Source organism: Marmota marmota, unplaced genomic scaffold (assembly GCF_001458135.2).
Source record: "Marmota marmota marmota unplaced genomic scaffold, marMar, whole genome shotgun sequence".
In the NCBI taxonomy this organism is placed as follows: domain Eukaryota; kingdom Metazoa; phylum Chordata; class Mammalia; order Rodentia; family Sciuridae; genus Marmota; species Marmota marmota.
This window is the reverse complement of record NW_025999853.1, coordinates 123086-146172: the sequence shown is the minus strand read 5'-3', so window position 1 is coordinate 146172 and position 23087 is coordinate 123086. Positions and strand designations below refer to the sequence as shown.

The 23087-nt window shown below is 52.0% G+C and overlaps 1 protein-coding gene and 1 long non-coding RNA gene across 3 annotated transcripts; one reads left to right on the top strand and one right to left on the bottom strand.

The window, feature by feature from the left end:
• Window positions 1–930: 930 nt before the first annotated feature.
• On the bottom strand, window positions 931–12273 carry Dnal4 (dynein axonemal light chain 4). 2 transcript variants are annotated; one of them, XM_015482694.2, is made up of 5 exons: window positions 12162–12212; window positions 7530–8836; window positions 4809–5006; window positions 3251–3334; window positions 931–1982 (listed from the first exon to the last, which is right to left on the bottom strand). In XM_015482694.2, the coding sequence occupies exons 3-5, from the start codon at window positions 4875–4877 to the stop codon at window positions 1818–1820; spliced, it is 318 nt and encodes a 105-aa protein (XP_015338180.1). In that variant the 5' UTR covers window positions 4878–5006; window positions 7530–8836; window positions 12162–12212; the 3' UTR covers window positions 931–1817. The 2 variants fall into 2 exon arrangements, with proteins under 2 accessions (XP_015338180.1, XP_015338179.1); XM_015482693.2 differs by lacking the exon at window positions 7530–8836 and having other exon boundaries at window positions 12162–12273.
• A 121-nt stretch (window positions 12274–12394) lies between these two features.
• On the top strand, window positions 12395–21795 carry LOC125616320. The gene is made up of 2 exons (XR_007346942.1): window positions 12395–12662; window positions 20624–21795. It is a non-coding gene; the product is annotated as an uncharacterized LOC125616320 (long non-coding RNA).
• The last annotated feature ends 1292 nt before the right edge of the window (window positions 21796–23087 follow it).

Below are 23087 nucleotides of genomic sequence, written 5' to 3'. Positions count from 1 at the left end.
CACCCCCGCCTCACTCCTCTATTGCCATCTGCACACGTGCCCATCTCTCCAGCAGCACCTGGTGAGGCCCAGGGATCCAGCCTGCCAGTGAGCTGCCTGGGTCGAGAAGCTGCCCACCACCAAGTCTGGAGGGCCAGGGCCTGCTGAGATTAGGTCCTCGAGCCCCCAGGATGGCAAGCCCCTGGCCGGAGGGTTGGCCTTGAGGCAGCGACTCCTGCTCTTCCTTCCTGCTCCTGGCCGTCCCTCTGCACTCAGCTCAGGACCCAGCACAGCCGCAAGGTCCCTCCTCACCCCACTGGTCTTCCTTGCAATGCCAGCTGCCAGATCTGGTGACAGATCTTGCGACAACTGGACACATGGCCCGAGAAGGGCAGGACCCGGCCAAGGCCCCAGGCTCCGGGCCTGTGTTTGGCTGCACCATCTCGGGAGCACCTGTGGGCAAGGGGAAGACAGGCTGCCATGCCTGGTGTTCTCTGGTCCTGGACTGAAGGGGCTTCCTGGCTCTGAAATGTGGCTCCCGTTCACAACCGCTCCTTGTCTGTGAGTTTACTCCGTTGTCCCCCACCACGCTGCAGCCCTCACCGTGGCGGAGTCAGGGTAGGCTTCAGGCCTCGCCCTGCCAGAGGGTCTCCATCTTTGCAGCCCCAACTCCCGGGGCCTGGCACCCACAGCTTTTGAATACACAACCATTGAGCTGAGCACCATTATGTGGCCTGGAAACGTCCTTACAGAGCTTGGTCTGGCTCCACCCAACAGCCTTCGCCGCTGACCACCCCTGACCACGAAGTATGGGTGAGAAGGGCAGGGCCAGGGTGAGCGGCCGTGCGTGGCACAGGGCTTTGCATTTAGCCAGAACCTTCCTAGGCCCCCGGGGACCTGCCAAGCCTGAAGACACGGATCCATCTAACCTTAAGAGGCTGCAGACCAGGGTCAGTTTTTGGTCATTTTAATTGTAAAAATCAAAACATTCATATAAATAAGACCGCTGTGTAAAATATGATTCGTCCCCTTCTACTAAACCCTTCTCCCCACACTCAGAAAGAATATAGAAAACCCAGCAGAGATGCGAAGTACAAATCAGCATGCGGTCCCTGATGAAAGCCACTGCAGGCCAGGTTCCCTGCACTCCTGGCCCAGGCGTCTCACCCGAGGCTCAGTGACACCTCGAGGGCCCTGCTCTCGACTGCGACTGCGCGGCTGGTGGAGGCAGCATACAAGGGTCATGCAGCCTGGGGCGGGGAGGGGAGATGGGAGGACTGCTTGGTCCTCAGCCAAGGCCGGGCCGGGAGAGCAGGTCCAGTGGGATGTGGTGGCTTGTGCACCTGGGGTCCAGCTGGGAAGGGGCTTCTTCAGGGGGGGTGGTCACCACTTCCCCAGAGGACAAGAAGCTGCCCGTGTCCCTTGAGAGGACAGGCTCCTTCTTGGGGCCACTTTTATATGGCCACTAATGACAAGGACAGTGGGCATTTCCCAGCAGCACAGGGATGGAAGGCAGCGGGCTCCAGGGATGCCAGGGGACAGCCACCCTTGGAGAAAGGTAGGATGGCGTGTCCTCAGGAGAAACCCACTCCCTACCCTGTCACTCCCACCCTCCCTACAGGGAGAGGGCTGCCTCAGCCCCACCGGTAGCTTGGGACCCAGTGGGAGGGCTGAGAGCCAGGAGTGGCGAATTCATTCACACACTGGCGTGGCTCAAGACACTGGTACACAAGGACAAAAATAAAAGACCCCAAACTCCTTGGAAAAGCCAGGACCTGCCTGGAGCTGCTCCCCATCCCAGAGCAGGGGCAGGACAAAGCCCTGCAGGGGACAGAGTGTCAGGAGCACTTCCAGACACACACGGCCAGCGTGCCCCCGAAGTACAGGTAGAGGAGGTTCTTCACCTCGTGAGTGATCTCAAACCCGAAGCCCTCGCCGATCACCACGTGCCAGGAGGAGCCGAACTTCTTGTCCATGGTCTCTTTGATCATCTTGGCGGCGCTCTGGAAGGGAGAGGGAGCTCATGAGGGGGCAGCGAGGGGCAGGCATCAGCTGGCACCATGGTCCTGGGGCACCATTTCTGTTGCTCTCCTGCTCCTAGAACCTTCAGGAAGGGCCTCCCCACAGGCCACCTCCTGCCAGGGCCATCACACAGCAAAACCAGACACTCCCTCCCCAGCCAGGAGGGAACCAGCGAGGGCGGGCAGGAGGGCTCGGGCTGAGGGCAGCCCCCGGGCTGAGTCGGCCTCTGTGCTCAGTGCTGGCTCCTGGGCCAGGCCACCAAGTCCTCGGCTGTGAGCTGACAGAATGGGGCACAAAGCTGATCTTGGGACCACATGAAATGGCAGACATGAGAGCAGTTTGCAGACTGTAAGGGATTGTCATTGTCCCGCAGGCGCCTGGGTGAAAGGCTTTGTCCTAACGGGGCTCAGGGAGAGGCCAGACTGTTTGTCCTAGTCAGGGTGGCAGCCCACTGCCTTCAGTGCTGGCTCTCTCCAGAAGCTTCCCCAGCAGGAAGAGCAGGTCTGGTGAGGGGCAGAGCACCCGTCTTGCAGGGTGCGGCCCATGCTCCGGCATCACTGTGTACCAGGATCACCCACCACCATGACAGGCGCACGCCGAGCCCTCTGTCCCCATAGGCTCAGTAAGTAAACCAAGGCTGCCCAGTAAGGAGCTGTGGCCACCATCCTGAACTAACAGACTAGGTTGCTGGGCTCAGAGATGAGAAAGGCCAGCCTGAGAGTCGGGAGCAGGAGGGGCCGAGATGGGACAGGGACTTGGCCTTCTTGGCCTGCTCGGCCAGAGTCAGGTGCCCAGGATCTGCCTCCCACCACTGTGCGACACGGGCTCCTTCCCACCACCCCTGGAAACAAGCCCACTGGCCACATCCCGGCCACGGTGACAGTCCTGGCATGGAGAGGGCCCTCACTCCTCTGGATGGATGATGGATGCGTGGATGAACGCCTGGGCGGGCCTCTGCTCGCCACTGAGATGGAGCCCTGGGGACTGCCCGGGCCAGCAGCCCACCTGAGGGTCTGGGGCAGGGCTGCAGAGACCCTCCGGCTTCTCTCCCTCTAGGCTGGGCGTGACCCTCGGTGCCCGGGCAGCAGCAGCCTCTTCTCTCCCTGGCTTCCAGACTGACTGAATCCCAGGAAGCCTTGGGCCTAGTCTTAGCAGGACTCTTTGGCGCTGGCTACAGGGGTCGGGGGCCACTCTGTTCACACGCAGGGTCAGCAGAGACACGAGGGGCCGCCTGTGCTGGTGGCAGTACCTCGTTGTTGTTGGAGAATTTCTCACAGGCTGTGACACACAGCTCCATGGTTTCCACTCGCATCTCCTCTGGCATGTCCGAGTGCTAGAGAGGGCAGGGGACAAACAAAGAGAGGCTTCTTAGCCCACGGCCTGGCCTCCCTGGCTGGCCTCTCCATTTCATGCTTAAGGCACGGACACCAGGTGACTTCCCTGGCACAGCCTCGGGCAGGGGACTCAACTCCTGACAGGCCTGCAGTTGAGGCCAAGGGGTGTGGCACGGAGTGGAGTCCAGGTGCTCTGGAGCCTAGGTGCCCTGCGAGGTGCCAAGGCCCAGCCAGGACAAGGGGAGAAGGGCAGGCCGGGCTTGGGGGCAGTGGTGGTGTGGCTTCCAATTAGACCTCTCAGAGCCAGAAGGCACAGCCCCACCGCTCGGAGGGCTCCTGTGCCTCTCCGGCTGCTCTCTTAATTAGCTCGCTGGCCTCCTCCTCCCAGCTGCAGGAAGGCCGGCCGTGCCCACTCTCTGCTCCGGGGGACTTCGTCTGTGTCCTCTATACAGGGAGAGGCTTTCCGCACCTTCTCCCCCAGCACTAACCTCTTCCTTGGGCTCTGGATTCCCATGTCCAACTGTCCCCTTGACAACCTCATTGAGATATCTGAAAAGTCACTTTTCCCCACAAACCTACCCTTCCTACATCTTCCCTTCCTTGGTCACTCTGGGAACAGTCCTCAACCCTCCTCCCCTCACTCGGGCCCCTCCCCCATGAGCCCTGCTGCCTCCAGGCCTCCTCCAGGCCCTGCCCAGCCGCTGCTCCGTCTGGGCCTCCCTGCTTTCCCTGCTGCCACCTGGCGTCCCAAGCCCATGTTCTTGCGACAGCTTGAGTAATCTTAAAAAGAGAACCATCACACCTCGGTTTAGGCCCTCTCCTGCTTCCCTGACCTCAGGACGCACCCGCATTCCTAGCCACAGTCCTCCCTGCAGCCCCGCCAGGCCTGTCCCGTCTGCTCCTCCGTCACTCTGACCCTCATGTCCTGATGTCCTGCCCGCTGGGCCAGCCATGGGGCCTTTTTCTCTGCTGCTCCAGGATTCTGTGCCCATCCCACCTGGGCCTCCTGGGCCTCCTGGGCCTGCTGTTTCTCTGCTGGGAATGTCCTCCCCCACAACTCTGCGAGGCCTACTCTCTAACTCCATTCTGGTCTCCGATCTGAGGAGCTTCTCCAAAAATGCTGGCCTTTGCCTGCTCGCCCCGCACACCGGCTCTGTGTTGCTTTGTAGCACTTACTGTCTGCAACCGTGTCCTTTAAACATTCCTTTCACGTGGGCCAGGGACATCTGTCTCACATACCACCCTCTCCACAGTGCCCAGAACCATGTCCGGCATACAGCAAGAGGCCTAAATATATACTTGGCAAATGAATGAATGAATGAAAGGATGAATCACTGTTGCCCCCTGGATGTTTAGATCTGAACCAGCAGAGCCTCCTCCTCTTGGCACCACCATCCTGCAGGGGACGCGCTCCACCCACCTCTCTCCAGGCTGCAAGGGCCCTGGGCTGTGTCTCCCTCCCATAGGGCTTACCCTGACCAGAGGGAAGGTCTGCAGGCGCTTATAGTCCGCCTCATCCTTCTTCCCTTCTGTTTCTCCCATGATCCTTCCCGGGAGGAGAGAGTGGGGCTCTCAGAAGGTGCCGGCACTAGCAATAAGGACGCCCAGGAGACTCAGGAAGCACGCCCTGCCAACTTGGTGGGAGCAGAGAATGTCTTTCCCCAAGGGGTGCTGTAGAAAACAGGAAAACCAGGAGAGGAGACTTGGCTTTAGAACCACACATCACAAATTAGAAACGTCTCAGTAACAATTTGACACCTCCCCATCTTAACTCCCCCACATCCTTTCCCAAATGGCCAGCAAGTCTGCAGATGGAGGGTGAGTCAACGCGAGATGCTGTAAGAACACACTGTCATTGTCAAGATAGATGCTGACTGCGGGCCAGGCCCAGGATGGAGCCTCAAGCTAGCAATCAACAAACGCGGCTTCTCCTTGTGCCCACGACGCACCGGCTTTACTTTCCAGCAGACGTGGGCAGGAAGTTAAATGTTCAGGTGACAACTGTCAATCTAGGATTACTGCCAAGTGAGGGGTCCTCCCTGCAGGACCTGATCTGTGAGGACCTGGACAGTGCCACGCTACCTTCCCTGGCACACCAGGTCCATTGCTGTCCCTCTCAGGTCACTGAGTCCTCTCTGGCTGGCCCAGAATTGGGCAGACTGGGTGCTGGTGATGGTTTGCAGTGACCAGCAGAGTAGCCTGGGCTTCAGATTCCCCATCAGCAACCCAGGGACAGTCACGTCTCTCTGACAATGAGAAAGGGGCCACCACGAGAACTCAATGAGACAAGGCACGGAAAGCAACGCCAGGCACGTGGCGGTACGTGTCATTCTCTCCACCTGCTTCCCAGGGAGACCAAGGGAGAGACTGGGAATGACCGGAAGTTATAAAACTTATACCCACGCAGGGCCCCCGCCAAATCTAGTATCAATAACAGAAGGGGCCTTTCCTAAAGAGATGGGCCTGGGTCCGAAATGACAGGGCGCACTGCTGGATGTCTGGATGTTTTGATTTATCCTTATCAATGTATCAATTCAAAGGGCTTTGTAATCCCAGAAGCAGTACTGACACACGAGCACAGATCACTGCGACAGTGGAACTATTTTAATAATCTATATTGAACAAATCCAGCCAAACAACATTACAGCATGTCTCACTTTCCCAAATAAATTTACTTTTACTGCACCACTACTCAACTCAGGATGCCTGCCACAGGAACTAACTGGTAGGTGTAAATATTTTATTAAAAAACATTTTTTTAAGGCAGGGCCTCATCTTGCTCAGGTTGGCCCTAGACTCCTGGGCTCAAGGGACCTCCTGCCTCAGCCTCCTGAGTAGCTGGGACTGTAGGTGGGTGCTATTATGCCTGGCTAACAGGTAGATAGTCACAGGTGACGTGCTGTGTTCCAGCCACCATGCCAAGCGCTCCACATGCATTTATGCAGCTCATCATGATGATGACTTGCAAGTCAGGGCCTGGGTGAATGGAGGCAGGAGGCCTCACACGCCGGCCCGAGGCCAGCCAGCCAGGCAGCAGCAGAGGCAGGATGGCATCCAGGTGCTACCCTGGCACGAGCACTCTGCAGCTTTATTCTTTGGGCCTCCTGGCTTCACCCGCGGTGGCATTCACAGCACGCTCGCGCCTGGCCACTAGTGTAGCTCGGGTGTCCCACAGTGATGTGAGTTTCTGATCTTCCCTTTCAGTGTCCAGTGTTCTAAGGTGACTGTGACCTTGGGTGCCAAGCACAGTTCCCTGAGCATGCTTTCCCGTCTGGGCTGGGCTCTGATGCCTCCAAAGCCCACAGCACTCCCTTGGCTTTCCTGGGCGAGGCTGGCAGCCTGGCACCAGTTTCTGCTGCCCCACTACGCTGGTATTTTCTGATTTCCCAGGGGACAGATGGCTCCTCTTATCTCATGATTCTGGGCATTTGAGCCACTCTGATATTGCAGTTTTTGTTTGTCTCTGCATGTGCTGGCAGATCACCAGCTCCATCTCGCTGGACTTTCTGGTCAGGTTTACCTTTGCTCATCCCGCTAAGGCCCTTCTCCAGTCCCGCCCTGTCCTGGCAGTTTTAGGATGGCCACTGTATTGCCCCCTCCTCCACCCTCCTCAAGGGGTGACAGAGTCGGTGGCTACCTTGATAATGAAAGTGTCCCAGGGCTCTCTGGGAAGTTCAAGTGGGAATGATTTCAAATGTGGAAGCAGCTGCTGAGGCATCTTCCACCTAAACATTTCAATTCAGTTCAATTCATCCTTGGAGCTAAAAGTGCCAGAAGCAGGAGGCCGGAAGGGACTCGAGAGCCACTGTGTGCGCCAACCCAGGTGGGCAGGATCTGGGCAGCTGCTCACATCCTGTTCTACCTACAGAGTCCTGCGGAAGCCCACGGGACCTCAGGGGCCTACCTGAGCCTATTCTTTAGGAACCAAAGAGGGAAAGGCCCCAGGACAGGTATGGGGCCTGGCCCAGAGGAGAGGACTGCTTTGGCCCTCAAGTCAGAACATGTATGTCTGAAAGCCGGTTCCAGAAGGGAAGTCCAATTCTTTTTTTTTTTCTTTTCTCCTGTGGTGCTGGGGATTGAACCCAGGGCCTTGTGCATGTTAGGCAAGTCCTCTACCAACTGAGCTGTATCCCCAGCCCAGGAAGTCCAATTCTTCCCACTTCCTGGCTCTCTGACCTTCGGCAAGTAATTTACCTAGGCCTTGGTCTGCTCCGTGAAACAGGAAACTGATTCCCATCTTCTCATGTTCAGAAAGCTGATGCAGGTCCACCTCGTGTGCAGGAGATTACAGATGTTCAAGGTCTCTGCGCTGCTCTTGGCCTGTTCTCTGTGACCACCACCTTATTATTGGCCAAGTCTTGCTCAACTTTATTAAGGACTGTGATTTATTACTGTAAATAGCCTTTGCTATACTACATATACTTCTATTGTGTACAAGGGATGGGACTTACGGGGTTAAAATGTGTGGTTGGAGATGGTGTGTTTTCAAGTACAGAAAGGCACGAGGATTTTTTATGACACTGTATTATTATAGTCCAGATGCAGTCATTCAGCTATGGTTGGAGAACCCTGCTGAAAGGATGCTACCCAAAATAGCAGGACTAGGCATTCTAATGACCTTATCAATCTCCCCTGTGAATGAGCACGTGCCTGAGAGAAGTCATGTCAGGCTGGAAAGAGCCTTTTAATAATGTAAGTGTGTCCACGCCAGGGGACTCGAATGTGCTAGGTGCTGAAGCCCGGCCCCTTGCCACCTGGCCCCAAGTGACACACAAAGCCAGGGACAGCCTTGCTCTCCCAGGTGCCCTTTACCATCCCCCTCCCAGGTTCCTCTCACGGCCTTGCCTAGAGGCACACGCAGGGCTCCCCCATGTCGCCAAGCCTGTTCTTGTGTGCCACTGACCTCAGTCACCATTTTTTATTTTGCTTCTGAAGCCGTTATGGAGAACACATAAGAGGGGCAGGGTGCGTGGGAGGAGTGGGGAAATGAGTGGACTCTGGGAAATAGGCCAAATGTATCTGCCGGCTCTGTATCTGATGGGTGGGGGAGCCCAGTCACTCACAGCCTTAATCATAGCTTTCCACGATCTAAGGCCTACAATGCATCTGAGAGACCGCAGGCCACCAGCTTGTCATGGTGGTTCCGAGAGCAGCCTCCACGGCAGGTCTGATTCACATCTCAGTTCTGCAGAAGGAAGGTCAGACAACTGCCCACTGCTCCCGGCCTTGGCTCTCTCAGCTGGGACCAGGAGTAAGAGGGGCCTCTCCCTCCCAGAGGGATCAGCTCCGTCACTGATGGGAACCTTCCATATCCTTCCTCATAGACTAGCACTCACACTTCGAAACATTCAGCCCAGCAAACCAACATTTCCCAAGTTTCTACTGTGTGCAAACCACCGAGTTAATGTTGGAGGAGGAAGGTCACAAGGTGCAGGCCCAGGTGGCAGGGTGTGGTCACTTTGTGCCTTTACACGCATTTTCTCCCTTCCACCTGGTGAGGCCTACGAGGAAAGTACGAGCAAAGTATGAGCACCCGACTCTCAGACCAGGCACCTGAGCTCGGAGGCTATGGCTGGCCCAAGGTGCACGGTCAGCAAGGGCCGAGCCAGGACCCGAGCCCAGATCTATTTTCTGACTACTTCCTTCTGTTTTCTCCCTTGTCACTCCGGTATCGGCAGCCACGGGTGCTGCCATCTGTGTAGGCCTGCCTCCTGCTCCCAGCCTCGGCCTGGATGCACGCATGTGCACCTTGGTCACGCACATCCTTTTCCTGACTCGCCTGTGCTCCGCCTTCTAGCAAACAAACGAACAAAGCTGGGAGGTAAGGAGGAAGGGCCACAGCAGGTCAGGGTGGAAGGCTGGGCTTCCCAGAGGCCTGGGGCTCTCAGACCAGCTGAGTCGGGGGCAAACCCAGGGGGCCAGTCTTCATTTTGCTAAGTAAGAACATTAAACACGTCACCTGCCGTACAAGAGGGAGATGTGATGGGAAGAAGGAGACGACTGCAGAAGGAAGGTCAGCTCCTCGAGGAAAGACGCCACCTTTCACACACACACACAGGCTATTCTGTTTTGTTTTGTTAACACTGTCCTTCAATTTTCTCACTTTACTGAGGTCCAGTGAAAACTGCATGTGCCTTAGACATGAGAGGGAGGAGGAAGAAAATAAGGGAAGGAAGCGGGGTGAGAGGTGGGGGAGGGAAGGGACATCTGTCGACTAGTAGAGATTGGCAGTTCCCACAGCTATCTGTGTCTAACACCATGTGATAAATGACACTGACTAGGGTGGTACCTCCTCGTGGACATACCCAAATTTGGATGAAATCCCAAACACTTTTGTCAAGATACAGAAAGTCACGGCCGTGCAGCCACCAGCGCCGAGCGAGAGCAGCTGCGTGCAGGCGGCAGTTCCCCCACCCCTCGTCTTTCCCACTTGGTGGAACAGATTTGAACGCAGGGACTAAGAATGACATTATCACAGAAAGAAATTGGACTCAGCCAGCACTGATTTATTTCTTAAAAACTCATTCACAATTGCTAATTGCCGGTGACATCTCACAACCGATCACGACTTGGCCAAGCCTTGAGAGTCCAGACAGTTCCCTGAGGCTGAGGGACTTCATCTGGTCTCTTCTAGATGTCCCGGAGCACAAAGACCACATGGCAGAAGTCCAAGAAATATGAACATTGTAATTACATTATATTTCAGGAGCTGGAGACATAGCTCAGTTGGTAGAGTGCTTGCCTCGCTTGCAAAAGGGCCTGGATTCAATCCCTAGCATCACACACACAAAAAAATTATATTTCATTAGCCTCTGAGAAGGGAGAGGACCTATCAAAGCTATCCAATCACATTTAAGGGACATTTAAGATGTCCCTTCCCTCACCATTATTCCTATTCTACTGAGGAGCACAGAGCCTGAGTAAAGGAGATCCTTTACCCAGCTGATAAATGGAGGAGCTGGGATTCCAACCCAGGTATATAAGACTTCAACTACTTTAAGCAAGAGAGCCCCTGCCTTCAAGGAGTTTACAGTCGAACAGACCAACATGCATGCCTCAAGGAGTTATGGTTCACCGTTCCAGAAAGGGTCACAAGACAGATGTAGAGAAGAGGGAAGAAAATTCTGGAGGGGGAGAAGGAGGCTAAGAGAGGACAGCAAGAAAAGCTTGGGGATGGGGGCAGTGGCAGCACTGGAATCAGGCCTTCAAAGGTAAGTGGGATCCTGACAGGTGGGCAGGTGAGAAGCCTTCCAGGCAGTGAGATGACCGAACAGTGGCACTTAGGCAGAAAGTGCAAAGCATTTTCTGGGGAAATGCAATAGTCCAATTTGACTGCAGTATAGAATTTGGCCAAAAAGAAAGAAATAGGCTAGGGTTGGGTTGTGGAAATGTAAAAGACCCTAAAACCCAGGCTCAAGAAGTGGCTTTTTTTTTTTTTTTGGGCGGGGAATGGGAAGCCCTTTAGAGTGAGTGTCCTTGGTGGTTGGTGTCAGGGCTGTGTGTTTTGGTGGGTTGTGTGTTGCTGTCATCATCTCATCTGTGGAGAGAGGAGACAGTGACAGCAGTCAGGAAGCCCAGGTGACAGACATTAAAGATCTGAGCCAGGATGGTGGCTTAAGGAATGGAGAGGATGACAGGTTCAGAATAACCTGACAATTGCCCAAGTGGCATGGGCACAGTAGAGTGACTGCGGATGCCCTAGAAGGATGAGTACACTACTGACAGACACCAGGGAAACCAGCAGAGGGGTAAGAGAGCAGGCCAGCTTGATTTTAGAACTATTAGGTTTAAGTCGCTGACAAGATGTGCAAATGGCAGAATCTAGTCACGAGTAGGAAATCGCTGAATCGTGGATGACCAGAGGCAGAAGGGAAGCCATTGAGTCCCACCCGGTGCAGCACTGTATTGATTGCTTCCTGCCTCCTCATCCGTATCCCTAACCACAAAGCACAGGCAAACGATCAAAACTGGAGATGCGGATCTGAGAATCAACTGGAGAAATGACAGCTGATGCTGTTGGAAATTGGTTCATACTTCCCCGAGCCGGGGCGGGGGGAATGTGGGGAGGGAAGAGAAACAAATACTGACTCTACATTGGGCGGAACTCTGTACTTCAATTCATATCCTCAGAATTCCCAAAGGAGATGCGCTGGCTTTATATATGCACAGACTGGTGCCCAGGGAGGTTAGGTAACTTGCAAGGGTCCTGCAAGTAGGAATCTAAAGTAGGTTGGCCAGTTCTCCGCATCACACACACTTCCTCCCGCGGAGAAAGCATCCTCAGGAAAACCTACAGTGGGGTCTAAGAATAATATCCTTGGACGCCAAGTCCAAGAGGCCTTTCGAAATCATTCAAACCGAGTTCTCATTTACAGATGGGGAGACTGCGTCCCCAAAAGGGTAATGACCAGTCCAGAGTCCCACTAGTTTGCCAACTCTCCAAGCCAAGCAGTCTTGGGCCGAGGCGAAGGTGACCATCAGCCCAGATGCGGAAGGTGGATTACTTCGCGAAAGGTTGGGGAATCGCGGTGCTGGGGGAGTCGGATCAGAGAGGCTGAGCGAGCCCAAAGCTGGACGGGGCGCCGGGTAGTGGGGAGAGGCGGCCTCCACAGTCGCGACGGCGAATCTGTCGCGACCCAGCACGCAGGTCCCCCTGGTGGGTTTGCGGGGAGGAGGGGGGGAGGTCCTGGGGCTGGGGAACAGCAGGCAGGAGACTGAGGTGGGGCCTCGGCGGTGGGCGAGGCCTCGTCCGCCCCGCGTTGCCTCCCGCCCTCCCTCCAGGCCAGCCCTCCCCGCCTGGCTGCCCGCCGCGCCCCGGGGCCTCACCTGCTCCCGCGGGGGCCGGAGCCGGGGCCGCAGCCAGCGCACCCCCGCCAGGGTTGTCAAGGAGCAAACAAGAGTGTCTTAGCAACCAGCAAGGAAGTCCTGCCCCCTCACCGGACGTTGACAGGAATTTCACTTGTTATTGGTGTATAAAAGTGTCAATCATGTGGAAGGGACCTACGACGCACGGGTTTGCACGGAAGGGGGCGTGACTTACAGGCTAGGGAGGCGGGGCTTCGCTTATAGTCGTCTTAAGTGTGCCCGAGGAGCCAGGGACAGACGGAAGTTCTCGGTTTGGAGGGACTTGGAGAAGCGGTATTACCTTGGGTTTTTTTCGACATTTGAAATAACAAATGCAATTTTTATTGGCGTCGTGACACTGAGCTGCTACTTTATTAGGCTCTCAGAAGCCCACTCAGTTCTCACCTCAGTACTTTTAGTTGGTAGGATCCACGTTCCCTCCCGAACTAAAGTGAAGCTAAGGAACCACTTAAAGGAAACAAGGTAATGACGCTGGAGAAGAACCCAGGTGCTCTTTCCATCGCGCCACAAGCTCCTCCAAGGTCGCCCAGTCCTGGTCGCTCTCTCGGGAGGACAATTAACGAAAATTAGGAGAAGGGGAGGGGAAAGAGCCAGAAGATTACATTGCAGATTACATTGGGTGGATCAAAGTGAAGCCAGATTTAAAGTTAGGTAGTCAGTGTAGTTAGGTAAATCGGGTCTAATATTGAGTGAAATCTAAAATGGAGACCACGCTGAGAATGACTCGGGGAAACACAGGACAACTCAAGGAATGTTAAGGAAGTCCCGAAAAGGCCCTAGGCCAAAGTCCACCTCAAAGAAATGTTAATGAACAGCCCCCAGCAAAAAGGTGCTGACTCAGAAGTCCTTCCTGACCAGATTACTTCTTTGGCCCACCTGTGCCCCACCCCTCGGGCCTTCCAACCTACATTCCATCACCAAAACTATAACAAGGGGAAACAACCGCACTTCCACGGATTCCACCTCTTGGGTCCCCTTCTTCCTCCGGGAGAAGTCTTTTCTGCTGTCCTTTAATAAACTTCTAATTTCTACTCTGACCTTGCCTCGGCGTGCTTCTTTGGTGTTATTCTTCAACATTGGGGAAGCAAGAACTCGTCACCGGTCAACAGCGGTAACAAAAGGGTGCGTGAGGGACTCCATAATTTTAAACATTTACTTCATGCTTACTTTGGGGTTGAACCTCTATTGTCCCTGGCAGTTACTGGGAGCTCAGCCATGGCCAGGTGTTAGTGATTCAGAGAGGCGCAAGATGAGCACCTTGATTCCATCAAAGGCACAGATCAGTAGGGACAGAACAATTCTTTCTTTTGCTAGTGTGGGGCTGGGGATTGAACCCAGGGCCTTGTGCATGTGAAGCGAGCACTCTACCAACTGAGCCATATCCCCAGCCCAAGAGACAGAATAGTTCTATGGGGGACTATTGGAGGCTCCTGTGAAGCTTGGATGTAGAGCAAATGTAGTGCAGGTGGGAGGCCAGGGGAGTGAGGATCCAGAAGGAAGTAGGAGTAGACAGAAGGTGTTCAGATGCTGGGTTCAGGAACTCCAGTCCTCCCCCAAGTGAGGTAGGAACGGGGGAGAGTGGCTGTTGGAGGATTTCAGGCAGGGCAGTAACAAGTCTTATTTAAGATCCAAGAAGATCACTTAGGTGGTGAGGACAGTGGGCTGGATTTGGAGTGTGTAGACAGAAGGCAGCTACAATGATTTTGGTTTTGAGACTTGGCAGCTTGAAGTGCACTAGGTCCCTGCCGTTCCAGCTTGCAGCCTTGGCACGTTGTGAGGGTCCGTGGAATGTGTCACTCAGCCTCCAGACTTCCTTAGTCCTCTTTGCCAGCTCGCTCTGGGAGATGGAAGATGGCCTTTGAGTGAGATGATGCTCTCACTTCCGCCTCTCACCCAGACTCCTCCGGCAGGGGGTCCACATCTGCTGTCTTCTTTCTCACCTCCCCTTCAGTCTTCAGCCTGTTGCAATCTGGCTTCCACTCCCACAACACCACCCAGATTGCCTCTTTCACAGTTGCCAGTGACCTCCTGAGCCATGGGATCTGAAAGCCCCACTTTCCAGCTTTACGTTCCTGCCTCCATCGGCCTGTAGGCTGGAATCTGCTCTCCATGACCCTCCTCAGGCTCTAGCATGGAGGCAGCGCCTGTAGAACTCTACAGTGCAGATTCCCACTGCACCAGAATGGTGAGGGGCAGGAACATGGACCTTCCCAGGCACATGGGTGCACACCCACGGTTGATAGTTGCTGCTCCATCCTGACACCCTCTCCTGCATCTCCACAGACCTCCCTCCGTCTTTGGCCCCTTTCTTGGGCTTTTCTTCCTTTGCCCTCTGTGCTTCACCAGCGCTCTCAAATTTCTTGCTACCTTGAATCACCTACTTATTCCTCAGTAGCAGGGTTTCCTTCCATCTCATTCCCCAGTCATCCTGATTTGAATGGACGGATTGAGTGGTACCTGTAAGCAGGTGGGATTTAGCTGGAGGAGGTGTGTCACTAGGGGTGTGCCCTGGAAGGGTGAGTCTTTCCTCTGGTCCTTTCCCCTGCATCCCTGCTTCCTGGCCACCAAGCGGTGGGCAGCGCACCTACGCCACACCCTTCCTCCTTGATGTCCGCCTCAGCTGGGCCCAGAGCAATGGAATCGATTGACCACAGATCGAACCTCTGAAACCATGAGCCAAAATGAACTTTTCCTTCTTCTAAGCTCTTCTTGTCAGGTATTTTGTCACAGCCCAAAGCTGACGAACAGAGCCCACCTCTGGCCAGTCACATCTGCCAGGTCTGACTCCTGGCTCCCAGTACAGGCCCTCCTGGACACGCCCGGGGCCCTCCCCACGTGCACCACGCCATGATCCTGGCTGTGTTGCTGCCCAGCTTTCTGGCGGGACACCCCGACGGCAGTCTTGCTCTGTCTAATCATTCTCCATACCAGTCCCACCTGTTTAACAACTTCCCTCCTCCACGGAGCCCCAGCGCTTGCCAGGTGACATCCACGTGCCATGACCTGGCAGTCAAGGCCCCTCGTGTGGGCCGTGGTACCCACATCTCTCTCTTTTTCATTTGTTCTAATTAGTCATACAAGACAGTGGAATGCGTCTCGACACAGCATACGAAATGGAGTTTACCTTCTCATTCTTTTAGTTGCTGTATCTCCTCTTGCTGCTCCGTCCTGTGAGCTTTATGCCCCAGACGCCGACTCTCCCTCCTCTCCCCACCCTCCAGGCTGTTCTCACTTCCCTGCTTACACCCTGCCCCTACTCCTCCTTCACCCTCCTTTTTGTTAGAGGAGTTTATAGGCTTTTGGCCTAAACTTGCCACATTGGGATCCCATCATGTGTAACCAGAAGAGCCCTTTGTGTTCCCGTCTGGTGTGGTGCGTGTTTCTGTCACTGTCTTCCCCTCTGTTCCCTGTGGTTTAATCCTGTCTCCTCCTCAGGAGAGCAGGACCTGGCCCTCTTCCTCTTTCCACCCTGTGTTCCTCACAGGACCCAACAGAGAGCAGGCTCTCGAGGCCCCTTTATGCTTCATGGTGGGACGTGGGACTCAGCTCATGGCTTGTGTCCTTTCCCAGAGCAGAGCTGGCTCCATGCTAGCTGTGACAAATCTGTGTCACAACTCCCTGGGGCTCATTCTTGGTGGCTCCCGACCTGGCTCGGCCCCCAAGTAGCCTACTTCATGATTCCAGAACTTTCTCCCTGCCTTTTCCTCCTTCCCTGTTCACTGAAATTTAACCATTCTGATTCCTTGTTTCTAAAGAGCCAACTTATGATGTTATTCTCTTTGTAGTATTTTTCATTTCCTATTTTATTAGTTTCTGCTATTATCTTTATTATTTCCTTCTTTTTGTTTGTTTGTTTTTTTCCTCTTTCCCAGCATACACTTTCTAGGCTAAAAATTTCCCTCTCAGCATACAAATTTCCCTCTGCATCTCACACGTTTTGGTATTCCATATTTTCCTTGTCATCTGGCTCAAATGGTCTAATCAAGGAGGTCCCTTCCTTGATCCACATTCATGGATCCATGAGTCATTGGTGTTTTGCTTCGTTTGTGAACATCTGGGCGTTATGTAGCTTCTTCTATTATTGATATCTGGCTTCACACCCCGTGTGCTTTCATTCTCTAGTTTATTGAAATGTGCTTTCATCCGGCAAACGATCAGCTGTGCATTAGCTTCCTGCTGCTGCCACACAAATCATAGCAGACTTAGTGACTCAACACAAGCTTGTCGTCTGTGATGGTCCTGGAGGTCAGATGTCTGAAAGAGGTCTTGTTGAGCCACAATCGGTGTCCCCAGGGCTGCATCCCTTCCTAAGAGAGACTCTTGTTTCCTTGCTTTTCCAGCTTCCAGGGGTTCCTTCTTGGGCCATGGCCCCATCCATCTCAAAGCCAGCAACCATTGGTTGAGTCTCCAATTGCCTCTCTCTGACACGGGCTCTTCCACCTTCCTCCTCCGTATCTAAGCACACGCGTGATGACATTGGGTCCATCTGGATAATCCAGGGTCCTGTTTCCTCTGATCAGCCACAGTAATTCCATCTGCAGCCTTAATTTCTTTTGCCATTGCCTGTCACTAAGCTTTCCATTCTGTGACAAAATTTCTGAGAAAAACTATGTAAAGAGAAAGCTTTATTTTGGTTTCAGAAGTTTCAGTCCATGGTCATCTGACTCCATTGCTTTTATGTCTGTGGTGAGGCAGAAGCAACATGGCGGAACTGTTCACCTCAGGGTGGCCAGGAAACAGAGAGAGCTGCAGAAGGGATTGGGGACAAGAAGCACCCTTCAAGGATGCGCCCCCAATGCCCTCCTTCCTCCACCTCACCCCCAGCTCCCAACAGTACCCTGAGTTGGGGATCAAGTCTTCAACACATCAGCCTTTGGTGGGACGATAAATATCCAAACCCAGATGCCTTGTGACATAGTGACAGTCTCTGGGGATTAGGGTGTGGTCCTCTTCGGGGAGGAGGTATGATTTTGCCCTGTCATAATCAGTAAATTTTCCATGTGAAATTGCAAAGGATGTCTACTCGGTAGTTACTTTATTGGGTCAAAATTGTTGATCATTTTGTTTAAATTTTCTGTACCCACACTGATATTTTTATCTGTTCTACAAGTTATTGAAAGAGGTGTGTTAAACTACTTCACTATGATTTTGGATTTCTAGATTTTTCCTTTTGGTTCTTTCACTTTTTATTTTGTATATATGGAGCTATGTTCATATGTGGATTCAAATTTATAATAGTTATATCTTCCTAAGAGATTGACTGTTTTTTTCCCTGCAGTGTTGGGGATCAAATCCAGGGTCTCATATATGCTAGGCAAGTGCTCTACTGCTGAGCTAGACCCCCACCCCCAAAACTGACTCTTTATCATGATGAAATGTCCCTTTTATCCCTAGCAGTGCTTTTTGTATTAAAGTGTACTTTACACTAAGTGTACCAACTTTTAGTCAATATTTTCACAGTATATATTTTTTATCCTTTTAATTTGAATCTTTCAAATGACAATTTTAAATTCAGATTGACATATTAATTTTTCATTGGAATATTTATCTTTTTGTATTTAAAGTAATCACTCATGTACGTTACATTTATTTTATTTACTTTGACCTTTTTTGTGCTACTGTCATTAAATGTAGCTTTTACTAAAACCTTGACCCAAATGCCAGCAACTTCAGAGAAAAAATTTGGGTGGAGAAAAGAATTATTTCACTTAGGAAAAATAACCACTCTATTTTTCCTGATCTTTGACACCCACAATTTAAACATAAACAACTGCTGTAACACTTTAGACATCTCCTATGTACTGGAGCAGTAACAAGATCTAAATAGGGTTAGGCTTTTAAACATTAGGTCAAGGCTTTACATAAAAAATACCACTTTACTTTTCCCCCCGCTAAGTTTCTAAAATATCACATACTTTATCTGTATCTGCAACCATCTGGGAATTTTTAGGAAACTTTTATGCATAATCTTATTCCTAATACCTGGCTCTTTAAACTCAGTGACAAAAGATTGACACCTCCAAAAAATGATGGCCAGGGAGATGTCATCTGAGATGGGCGTTGGAGGCAGTTCCTTATCCTCCAGGGCTAGGGTGTGTGATCTGTGCATTGTCTGATAGTCTTCTCTAAATTCATGATTAAATCAGCAGATTTGCCATTTGTTTTCTATTGTCCCACCTTTTCTCTCACTTTTTGGTCTTCTTTTGAATTTTTATCATTCCATTTTTTTTAATAACTTGTGAGTCCCATGTTAATACACAGTTCTTTTAGTGATGCCATAGGACAAATAACAGTGCTCCTAGGCATGTTAAAGTTTCATGTAAATTCATATTTTTGCTACTTTCAGGACAAAGGAAGGACATTGAACTACTTTACCTGTGTGTGTCTCTCCCCCACCTTTTGTTCCTGTTGGTGTCATGGGTTTGAAACCTCACAAGATGTAATCGCTTTTGTTTTTTTCCATCAATATTTACTTAGCTTGGTACACAGCCATCCTTTTTGGTGGTCTCCATTGGAATCTCCATGCTCGCCCCAGGGATTACTTTCTCTCCCCCTAATGCACTTTCTTTAATATTTCCTTCAGGGAAGCTCTGCTGGTGAGGCCAGCCTCGAACTCTCACTCCTCCTTCCTTCACTTCCCAAGCTGGTTATGGGAGTGCACCACCATGCCTGGCTCAGGGTCCTCTCTCTTGATTTCTAAAGGATGTTTTCAGTGAATGTAGAATTCTGTGGAGCCAGTTATTTCCTTCCAGCACTTGGGAGATTTCTTCCTTTCTCCCTTCCTTTTATTGAAAAGTTATTGTCTTACTCCATTTTGTGCTGAGTTTTAACTGAGACCGAGTTGTTAGTTTTTAGTTTTTTGGTACTGGGGATTGAACACAGGGACATCTTAGTATTGAGCCACATCCCCAGCCCTTTCATTTTTTAAGTTTGAGACAGGATCTTGCTAAGTTTCTGAGGCTAGTCTCGAACTTGCAATCCTCCTGCCTCAGCCTCCAGAGTAACTGAGATTACAGGCATGCAGCACTGCACTCTGCAAGACCGAGTGATTTATAAGGAACAGGAGTTTATTTCTCACAGTTCTAAGGCTGGGGAGGCCAACAGCACGGCACCTGCAGTTGGTGAAGGCAATCTGACTGTGCATCCCATGGCTGAACAGGGAGGGAAGGGGAAGAGCATCAGAATCAGAGGGAGCCACCTTGGCCACTACGACATTAGTGCACCACGGGGCAGAGTCCTGTGACCTCCACTCCCTTGTTGAACCTGCCTGCCTGAGCTGCTGCACTGGGGTTGCATTTCTAACACGTGAGCTGAGGGGACACATTCAAGTCACAGCAGGAAGCTATCCTTCTTGCTGTTGCTTCTTGGAAAATAGAACATCCTTCTCTGGGTGCTTTTAAGATCTTCCTCTTGTCTTTGATTTACGGTTTTTTCACTTTCAGGCCCTCTTTGTGGTGTTCTTTGCATTTCCCATGTTTGGAGTTTCTGAGGTTCTTGAACCTGTGGCTCAATGTATTTCGATGGTTTGAGGAAGATTCCTAGACACTATGTGTTCTAATATCATTTCTGCCCTGATCCCACTTCCCATTTCCTCGGGGCTCCCTGTGTGTCAGGCTTTTGCGCGGTGCCCTGATGTTTGCTTAACCCTTCTCGGCACTCCATGTTCCCCTCGTTTCGTTTGATTTCTTGAATACAGAAATTCCTCCCTGCATCTGGCCTGTTGTTAAATCTATTAAGTTCACAAATTTGGGTAGTATATTTTTCAGTTCTCAGATTTCCATTTGATTCTTTTTTCATAGTCTATAATTCTCTGTTGAAATTCTCCAATTTGTTCTCTAATGTCCCAAATATAATAGCCTTCCAGTGTTTCAATTATGAAAGTGACTTCATAATTGCTTTCAAGGGTCTTATAACTCCACTATTTGGATCTCTTATTTTTGTATTTCTTAATTTTTTATTTTTTACTTTGAGATAATTGTAGATTCTATTCTGGTGTGTGTGTGTGTGTGTGTGTATCAAAGTGAGATGTCTTGTGTTCTTACCTGAGTAAAACATCACCAAGGTATGGACACAGATGCGATCATATCCAGATTCCCTCCACTTTTACCCGTGTGTGTGTTTATTTCTATGCAGTTTTATCAGATGACTTTAAATTTTGTTCCCCCCTATGGAAATTCAGCCATTCAGTTTGTTTCTGGATATGTGATAGTTTTCTATTGAATGCCAAATCATGTATAGCAAATATCTTACAAGCTTGGCAATGCTGTAGTTCCAGCTACTCAGGAAGCCAGAGTAGGAGGGTCATTTGAGCCCAGGAATTCCAGACCAGCCTGGGCAATGTAGTGAGACCTCACCTTAGGGGGAAAAAAAGTAAAATAATATTTTCTTTCTTGCTTCTTTCTTTCTTTCTTTCTTGTTTCTAGAAAGCTGCCGGTGAACTGGCTGATACTGTAATTCAGTTGATGAATGAAATGGAAGCTGGTAATCCATGGAAGGCTGGATGTTTGCAGGGTACCTACTGTGAAGCTGTGACCCTGGCTGGGTCAGTGGCACATCTATCATCTCAGTGACTCGGGAGGCTGAGGCAGGAGGATTGCAAGTTGGAGACCAGCCTCAACAACTTAACAAGAAAGACTGTGCCTCAACATAAAAAATAGGACTGTGGATGCAGCTCAGTGGTAAAGTGCCCCCTGGTTCAACACCTGGTACACAAAATAATAAACTAACGCTTTGGGGCATTATGACCCTGAAAGTCTGGGTCATTTGCCAGAGTGCCTCCTCCTGAACCTGGAGTTCTTCTCAGCTGGATGCTCTACACCTCTTTGGTATCTGACTTCTAGGACAGTTGGCCAGCTGCTGGACACAGCCATTTGTGGGAGGTGCCTGCAAAGGTGGCCTCTGCCCTGAGGTCAGACTCACCCTCTGCACTTCTCATCCCTCACATTGGTGTCCCTCAAACCGCCTGTGGTCGGCTCCTCCCTGGTGCCTTCCTTAGACGCCTTTTTTTTTTTTTTTAATATTTATTAGTTGTAAATGAGCACTCAGTACCTTTATTTACTTTTATGTGGTGCTGAGGATTGAACCCAGTGCCTCACATATGAGAGGCAACACTTGACCACTGAGCTACAGCCTCAGCGCCCCTTGGACGTCTTAAACATGCCCTTCGTTTTCTCCTGGGCTTCGCGGCGGGGAGTCGGTGTACAACAGAAAACTCCTCCACCAGCTGTTGTTTTGATACCCTGAAAGGACAGGGAACCCAATCACAGACACCTAGTGTGGCATCTGTGTGCCACAGCCTGGATGTTGAACAGCCCTGTGTTAAAAGCTCGGTCCCCAGAGGGACTCTACTGGGAGAGGGTGGCAGTGTTGATGGAGGGGGCTATGGGAGGTCCTTAGGTCATTAGGAGTGTGCTTGAAGGGGACTGTGAGACCCCAGGCTCTTTCTCTTTGCTTCCTGGCCATGAGGTGGGTGGCTTGGCTCTGCCACATGCCCCCCATGACGTGCTGCCCAGCTACAGGCCCAGAACAACAGAGCAGTTGACCACTGACTGGAACCTCCCAAACTGTGAGCCCAAATAAATATTTTCTTTGTGAACTGACTGTCCCCAGTATTTTGCTACAGTGTCAGAAGGTGGCTCACATAGCAGGCTTTTTCCAGAGTCAGACTGAATTCAAATTCCAGTGTGAGCCAGCATCCCGGCTACTCAGGAGGCTGAGGGAAGATTGCAAGTTGAAAATCAGCCTGGGCATTTGAGCAAGATCTTCTTTCAAAATAATAAATAGAAAGGGCTGGGATGTAGCTCGGTGGTAGTGTACTGGCCTCATATGTGTGAGGCCCTGGGTTCCATTCCCAGGCCTGCCATTCGCAAATTCTTGGGAAATCTGTGGACCTTAAAGCTCCTGTGGGTTCACTCGCTCATGAGAACTGCACACAGTGAGTTATGAACGCATATTTTTAGAATAGATTTAACAAAAGGACATATGATATTTTAAGAAACCTGTAATACAGGCAGCGTTCCCAGCCTTGTCCACGGATCAAGCAGAGGAGACAACGTCCACCTGGGATCCTGAGAATCCTTAGACCACCTTAAACTGTCCTGTGGTCACCATGCCGATGCCATCCCCATGGACTTCCCCACCCCCACCCCCACCAAATCCTCTTTGACAGAACAACCCGAGACCCTGAAAATGCAGTCCCTCTCCTGGTGCCTGTGCTGCCCTCCTGCGTTGCTCTTCTGAGCCTTGCTGTCTTCTGCAGCTGGCGCGTCAAGGACACGGTCATCCTGAGTGAGGCCCCTCTCCAAGCCCCTCCAGTAACCAAAGCAGGGATTTTGTTTAAGGGAGGAGACACTGGGGGGAAGTGCGCGCCCGCTGGGGTGACAAAGCAGTGGGGGATGAGTTGGTTACTTGCGGGACACGTTTTGGAGATGGTCGAGGGGAAGGGCTCTAGCTCACAGCGCCTCTGAGAGAAGCAGGGACAGGTCAGGGTGACAGGAGGAAGCTGAGGAGTGGGCTCGCGCTGGTTCACGGGCACCTGGAGGCCGTGAGGAGGGAGGGACCGCGCGATGGCCTTGTCCCCTCCAGGAACGAGGAGGTACAATTGATGTGAGGCGCAGGGCTGGGATGCGGGGTTGCAGAGTCGAGGACAGGGACAGTATAACGTAGCCTTAGAGAGTGCTTAGGTCGCGGGGCAGGGTGACGCGGCCCTGGGGACCTTGGGCCTGAAGTTCAATGGGAATCAGGGGGTGCCAGAGCCGAGCCTCCCCACACAGGACTCAGCTGCGCAGAGCTGGGAAGCAGACGGGGAGGTGGGATGGCACGGGGCTGGGCAGCCAGCCTGGGGGACAGAGGGAGAGGGGGCGTCTGCAGGTGAATCCTGCAGGAGAG

What these genes read in the sequence shown, in the direction of transcription:
- Dnal4 (XM_015482693.2), bottom strand. Translation starts at nt 4,877, where the DNA reads ATGGGAGAAACAGAAGGGAAGAAGGATGAGGCGGACTATAAGCGCCTG. An exon ending in AGACCTTCCCTCTGGTCAGG is followed by an intron (nt 3,335 to 4,808) that starts GTAAGCCCTATG and finishes TGCCCTCTCTAG; the next exon opens with CACTCGGACATGCCAGAGGA. An exon ending in AATTCTCCAACAACAACGAG is followed by an intron (nt 1,983 to 3,250) that starts GTACTGCCACCA and finishes TCTCCCTTCCAG; the next exon opens with AGCGCCGCCAAGATGATCAA.